The 7,413-nt window shown below is 43.7% G+C and overlaps 1 protein-coding gene across 1 annotated transcript in view; it reads right to left on the bottom strand.

Annotated features, from left to right (window-relative positions):
- The window catches only part of LOC102201070 (CD276 antigen-like), a 9,267-nt gene extending 2,736 nt beyond the window's left edge, over positions 1–6,531 (bottom strand). The window contains exons 1-4 of the mRNA XM_005743780.1: positions 6,390–6,531; positions 3,516–3,854; positions 3,067–3,360; positions 1,212–1,319 (exon numbers count right to left, since the gene is read on the bottom strand). Coding sequence (XP_005743837.1) covers positions 1,212–1,319; positions 3,067–3,360; positions 3,516–3,854; positions 6,390–6,531 — 883 coding nt within the window. The remainder of the gene's footprint in view (positions 1–1,211; positions 1,320–3,066; positions 3,361–3,515; positions 3,855–6,389) is intronic.
- Positions 6,532–7,413: the final 882 nt, after the last annotated feature.

The following is a 7,413-nucleotide window of genomic DNA, read 5'->3' on the forward strand; positions in this document are numbered from 1 at the left end:
CCCATTTCACAAGCCTCGCACTTCCGGCCTTAGCGGTCTTTGAGTACGCGGCCCTTGTGGACCGTTAAGGCTGCAGACCCTGAATTGGGACACAGCCTCTGTCTCTTCCCAGAAATCACAGACCAGGCACATAAGTGTCGTTAGCACAGCTGGTGCAGGGTCCTCCAGTCACTCACTCTGCAGCTCTACAGACTGCTGACCTTTCACTCCTGTAACACGACCTGTTAGGACTTGCTGAGCTTTGACTTCTGGCAGTTAACAAAGTTTGAAGGTTGCTTTACTTCCTTGTAAACTACCTGGATAGAATACAAAAATCTGTTTAAACAGAAACAGCAGCTACCTCTCAGTGTACTGATGCTTTACTATGATCATTTTATGAATGGGCAGCAGGTGCATGTACTGGTCTGCTGTAGTAAAGAGAGAGCTGAGCATGAAACCTAAGCTATTGGTTTAGTGGTCGATCTACGTTCCTACCCTGACGTTTGCCCTGAGCTGAAATGATCTTCCCCGAGGAGTCGTTACTCTCCCACACTGGAGTAGCTAAATGTCCTCTGATGGATCGCTGCAACAGTCGGGGCCGACTTAATGAATCCTCTCTGCACTGTGAGAAAACGTTTCTTCTGCTTCATACACTGTGTAACTGTGACAGCAGTGTTACTTATGTAGCTACGGCTGAGTCTATGACCACACAACAATACAGCCATAGCTACAGTACGACTGTAAAGACGACTCAGTTTACAGGTTAATAATAACGTTGTGTTGCTGTGCTGTGTGACACGTTTGTCTCATTTAAAACGTGTGTTTGTGGACAGCCTGTGTGACTTTAGAGACAGATAAACGTTCACTCTCTTTATGAAACAGCTAAGTGCTCCGTAGGCGGGGTCAAAACGGTGGCTCTGACCCCGCCCACTTTAACATCACAAAAACATGAAGCGATCACAGCAGTATGCTCCTGCTGATTGCTCAAGCATGTCTGCATGTGACCCGAAGAGGTCATCAATGAAGACACGACGCTGACAAAGTGCAAAGATTCTCCATCACAGCTCTGAAGACCTGAATCCAAAAGCCTAACAGGGTCTATGACTGTTCAAACTTTTGACTGATTATTGCTGTCACTGATTTATTGATCAGTGTTTGAACAATTCATTTTCAACATTACATCATATGTTTACTGTAAATGTTAAAAGAACATAACTCAATGTTTTACTTACGTTTCTTGTAGCAGATGTATGTGCCTACTGCTAATCCTGCTATTACTAATGCTACTGAGACAGAAACTAGACGTATGAATGCGTGCACTCCTGGATTTGTGTCTGGACCTGTGAAGAATATGACAGAACAACAGAAATGAGCTAGGCTGCTTTACCAACAACTGTAATTATTATTCAGGTTACCTTAAAATCCAGGTTAGGCTACATGAATATTTTCTCTTATTAATGAAATTCTAACAGTGACAGTGGTGTCCCATAACGATGTGGGCTTCATAGATAATTGGCAAACCTTCTGGAGGAAACCTGGTCTTGTTAGGAGAGACGGCATCCATCTCACTTTGGATGGAGCAGCTCTCATTTCTAGAAATATGGACAAATTTATTAAACCCCCCAAAGTATGACTATCCAGAGTTGGGACCAGGAAGCAGAGTTGCAGTCTTACACGCCTCTGCAGCTTCTCTCCTCCTGCTACCCCCCCAAAAACCCATCTCCATAGAGACTGTGTCAGCTTCCAAACAGACAAAAAACAAACTAAAAACCAGCAACAAACAACTTAAACATAAACAATCACAAAGAAAGAACAATACAGTATCCACATCTGAACCAAAGAGTAAAACTTTATTAAACATTCAGTTCATCTGGACGTTTGCAGTGGGAGAAACGTTTCGTCATCATCAGGTGACGTCTTCAGTTTCAGCTGACTGCAGGTTTCCTTATAAACAGGACATTTGCATAATGACTGAATGCAAATTCTCATGACCACTCAACAACCACTGATCAATTATTAAATATTAGGTCTCTCTCCTCCAAGTCTCTGTTAGTACATGACTTAATAATTGATCAACAAATTGATTTACTCTGCCTTACAGAAACCTGCTTGCAGCAGGATGATTATGTTAGTTTAAATGAATTCTAACTACCAGAAACCTCGAAGCACAGGCCGAGGGGGAAGTGTGGCAGCAATTTTTCACACCAGCCTATTAATCAACCAAAGACCCAGACAGACTTTTAATTCATTTGAAAGCCTGATGCTTCGCCTCGTCCACCCCAGCTGTGAAACTCAGAAACCAGTCTTACTTGTTATCATCTATCGTCCACCTGGGCCTTACACAGAGTTTCTGTCTGATTTCTCAGACTTTTTATCTGATTGAGTGCTCAGCTCGTCTGTAATAACACCACCACTCATTCACCTATAAGTATGTCAAAGATGGCCCCGCCCCTCCCTGAGCCTGGTTCTGTTGGAGGTTTCTTCCTGTTAAAAGGGAGTTTTTCCTTCCCGCTGTCACCAAAGTGCTTGTTCATAGGGGGTCATATGATTGTTGGGTTTTTCTCTGTATGTATTATTGTAGGGTCTACCTTACAATATAAAGTGCCCTGAGGCGACTGTTGTTGTGATTTGGCGCTGTGTAAATAAAATTGAAGTTGAAATCTGAAGGACAGCCATGTAACACTGTCAGGACAGTGATGGCAGTATCGGTGTCATCTCTGTCATAACGTTCATCAAACATTCTGCAGGATGATCCAGCAAGGTCTTGGAGGATTTACAGGATTTCGACTCAGTGAAGTGTTTGCTGACTCAGAAAGTCCCGGATTTTTATTGGCTTTTAATGATTTTTAATGGCTTATTGCTTCATTTTAAATATGTTCCCCAGATTCTACCTGAAACTGTGTGAACATCCATCAGGGGACGGATGTACAACAGAAACATATCAGCAGCGTCCCTTCAATACTGATTAGGCTCAAACAAGCACTGAGTTTAACAAAATAGTGCTAATGTTACAACATTATCTAGCCCCGCCTCCACCAGCACTCCCACTCTGACAGATACTGGGGTTTGCTGATGCGCTGCACTCACCAGCACCATCTCTGTCTATCTTTGTGGTGGTGTTGATGCTTTGGTTGGAGCGAGGGTTGGTGATGCGGCAGGTCACCGACACCAGCTCCTTCACACTGACGGAGCTCCTGACAGTGAAGGTTCCATCCTTTGCGTCCCTCTCGTGGGTCGGTTTGTATTCATGCAGGTCCACATATTCACCACCGGTCGTGTTTTGACCCGACCATGACACGCTGGATTCAGGGTATCCTCCACGCGCTGTGCAGGTCACAGTGTCTGCTGTGTCAATGGTCAGGTTTATATCTCTGTAGGAAGCTGTGACAGAGGTGAACACTGTTTACACACCACAGACATTCAGAGCACATCAGCACAAACACTTCATGCCAGAAACAAGAACATCAGAGTCAGAGCTGTATGAAAAGTCTCAGGGAGACGTATTCGATCTGGACGTAAGAAGATATCTTCCTTACCTGAAACCTGCAGTGTTGAGTTGCAGCCGCGCTCACGTCTGTCTTTGAAGGAAGCCATGACCCAGAACGACTTCTGGTCGTCTGCAGCTGTAACACTGTGAAGTTTAATGGAGATGTTCCCCGATCCAAACTCAGAAGCAAAGACTGTAACTCTGTTCCTGTAGACTTCAGATGTTGTTTGTTGACACGTTTGTTCACAATGAATCAAAATGTTTTCAGTCCCGTCCTCCTGCCAGTAAAACCACTTTGGCCTTGTTGGAACTGGGAGTTTACAGGTAACCAGCACAGAGCCTCCAACAGTGGCACCGAGGAGCTCCGCTCGCTGACCCGAGATGAGGGCTGGAAAAAGAAACACAAACACATCAGTAACGATATAATTATGACATCAGTGATGTAACGCACAGTTTAAGAAAACCAGCCAAACTGTAAACAGACAGGCACTGACAGGACCAACTTCAAGTTTGTTTTTCACTATTTAAAGATTTTATTTTAAAAACAGAAATCTGATTGGTTCTTTGTGCCTCACAAACCTTTTTCCTTCTGGCTGGAGTGCAGTCTCTCACACTAGTGGCTAATTTGGGTCATTAACTTTCCCAAATTACTATCAGTTGTTTTGGATTCTCTGTATTCTTTGCGTTACTGTCCAGTCTTCACCTTATAATATAAAGCTGTTTTTGTTGCTAAATAAATAAATTGAATTAAACTAAGTGAAACGTAATTTAATATTAAAAAATCTCCAGTGAGATGAGATGGATCTGTTGGGTTATTGTGGTATTATTAGCTCTAAATGATCCTTCATCCCTAAAATCAAAGAAACAAACTGAAGGTTAAAAACAGCAGAGTGTCACAGCTTTACAAGGTTAGGCAGAGTTAGCAGGTAGTTAGCTGGTTTCTATTGAGAGTTTAGTCGGCTTGAGAATGATTGTTTACCAGAGGGTTTAAATATTTGCTGTCTGGGGCACCTCGAGCTGCAGAGGCCAAGAATGATGACTGAAGAGCTTTAGGGGCTTTGTGTCTGTTCAATAAATAAGAGCCTCACACAACGCAGGAGACACTTGGACAGGACGCTCAGTCGATACATCAGCACTTAACATGCAGACAGAGCCTCAGCTGCGTGCTGTAAACTCCATTTAGCTTTCACTGAAGCCGATACGGCTGGAATGCATTTACTTGGATTTAGTATGGATGCAGCACACTTATAGCCAGGACATGGTAAATCATAGAGCTGTAATAACTGTATGATTTAAATATGGCTCATGAAAGAAAGACAAATGAAGCAGATGGTCTTTAATAACTTTGGGTTTGTTAGTCCTTAAATAAATATAAAAGTACAAATTACAAATCGAGCCCAAACATGCATATTTCTGGGGATATTTGAGCATCATGTAGCAGCACATCCTCCACCAGGAGTGAAGCCCAAACATATCTTACCACCGAGCAGTCCGACCACGAGGCCTGCAGTTAACATGTCTGCCTGTAAAACAAAGGTAAAACATGCTGTGGTCACATATCTATTATTGCGTGTAAACACACTGTTTCATCTTCCTCATGAAGTCTGGCTGGCCTCCAGCAAGTGTTACTGGAAATGTAATGAGCCCACATTGTATTCAGATTAGTAACAAGATCACAGTAATAAAGTGATATAATCCCAGTACTTTGTGTTTAAACAGTGTTTAGCACACACTCACAGGATTACATGGTGTCGGGCTCACAGACAGCAGCTGTTCCACCTCTGCATGCTGTAAGCAAATAACAACAACAGCTACAGAGTCAAACATCCTGGAGAGCAGCTTTCTGTGAAGGATCCACACAGTGGGGAGAGCCCACAGAGCATCACGGAGGGAAATTCTGGGATTGTGGTACTTTGCAAATGTGTGCTCTATGCATGCAGCTGCTAACCAGTTAAACAAATAGATTCAGCAGCCAAACCCCAGGTGTATTACAGGCATCGTGTCATAAATGCAAACAACTTTTTACTGATGAAGTAGCGAGTCAAACTTGGCTTGAAATAAACCATCATGAAGCTGTTCTTTGTTCTTTGCACAGTGATGTGTTTTCAGTGAGAAACTTCTGGTTTCTCACTGCAGCAAATGAAATCTGAGCTACATGCACTCAACAGTAATTCAGTTCAGTTTCGTTGTATTTATATAGCTGGTTTATACTGGTTATACTGGTTTACTATTTTTCTTTTCACATTCAAAACAAAAAAAGGTAAACTGAACATCAAGACAATTCTATAAAAAATAAATGTTGTTATGCTACCTCAATATTACTGAGATGTATTTCAATATGTCTGTAAAATACATTTGTTTTATTTATTTTTCGTTTTAATGTTATGAACTACAGCAACATCTGTGGTGTTACAGGTCAGTTTTGACAATTTTATATTTACTTGAAAAGAAAAAGGGGGAAAAGTACTTCATTTTATGGTGTTTATAAAAGCAGATTCCGAAGAAAGTGTCCGGATCTATAACGGCTCGCTCTTTGGTTTGCTGAAAGCCTTTAAGCGCTGATCCGACATAAAACAAAGTCACACAGACGAGCACGCGCGCACACCACGGAAACACTGTTAATATTAAAATAAATAAACAGGAAGTCAAACATGGAAGGAATGAAAAAGAAGCAAAGCTGTAAATCTCCAGACTGTACCGGCTCAACCCAACACGATAAAGATGATTCAAAGCAAACTGAGTTTGAAGACTCAAAGGTTTCCAGCAGCGCGCAGGACGGTGCACAGTCATAAAAGCTCAGGACACGCGTGACAGCCGGAGCTGTTCTCTCAGCTAAGTAAGAGCCAAATATTTCTTTCATCGCCAATAAACGCGTAACTGATCCCAGGAAGCCTCTGTGAGCGCTGCGTCCTCACAGACTCACCTGAATCAGAGCCCGGGCTGCTCCTCTCACGGCCGCGGTGAAGAGTGGCTCCCGTTATCCGCACGTCCTCTCTTACAGACAACCTCGACTTCCCCCTTCTCACTCTCAGCCACGCGCACGTGCACGTTTTCTGCTTCTGCATTGCTTCCTTTCTGGTGATAAAAACCTTTCAACGATCGTGGCTCAAGAGTTGAGAGGGCGCCTTGTAATCGGAAGGTTCCCGGTTCGAGCCCCGGCGTGAACAGTCTCGGTCGTTGTGTCCTTGGGCTGGTGGTATGTAGCTTACCATCACCAGTGTGTGAATGGGTGGCTGATTGGATATGTAAAGCCCTGTGGGGTCCTTGGGGACTAGTAAAGCCTCCTACAAATACAGGCCATCTACCATTACTCTGCTGACGTCATAACCTCGGTGTCATGCATTCATAAAATCTGATCATCAGTTTAACCGGAGAGTGTTTCAGGTGCTGAGCAGTTGCAGATTATAGCTGCCATTATTATCATCATCGACAGAAATAAAAAGGCTGCTTCCCGTCTGCTATGACTTCCACAAACCTGTGTGTCCACACCTCGCTGTGACCTGAACTGTTACAGCAAACATCAGAGGGGACACTTTGGTGCTCGTGATTTTACCTCAAAGCAAAAATAATCGTGATAATAAACTGTCATGCTGCTTTCTGAAGAAAAGAAGAACTGGGCATACTCAGGAAGCTCTTCAGGTGTTATCGGTCCATTCCGTGTGTTGGGAAGCCCAGCAGCGACACCTTGTGGCGACGCGTTTAATCACCGTCATATGGCAGATTGCCCTTTCAGCTACAGCAGCACTGCAGCTGGTTCGGCTGGAGATTCGGAGGCTTACCGCCATGCGGCGGACATATCCTGAGGCTTTCGCAAAAGACACTCGCAAAACACTTACAAGCTAATGTGTGGGTCACATGTGGATCGACTGTTGAGTAAAATGCCTCCAGCCTAGTAGCGGTTTTTAATATGGGCGACTGCTCACGGCGGCATCGTGGTGGGGGGCGTC

The sequence above is a fragment of the Pundamilia nyererei genome, unplaced genomic scaffold (genome assembly GCF_000239375.1).
Source record: "Pundamilia nyererei isolate P.nyererei 1_Seehausen unplaced genomic scaffold, PunNye1.0 scaffold00135, whole genome shotgun sequence".
NCBI classification, from domain to species: Eukaryota; Metazoa; Chordata; class Actinopteri; order Cichliformes; family Cichlidae; genus Pundamilia; species Pundamilia nyererei.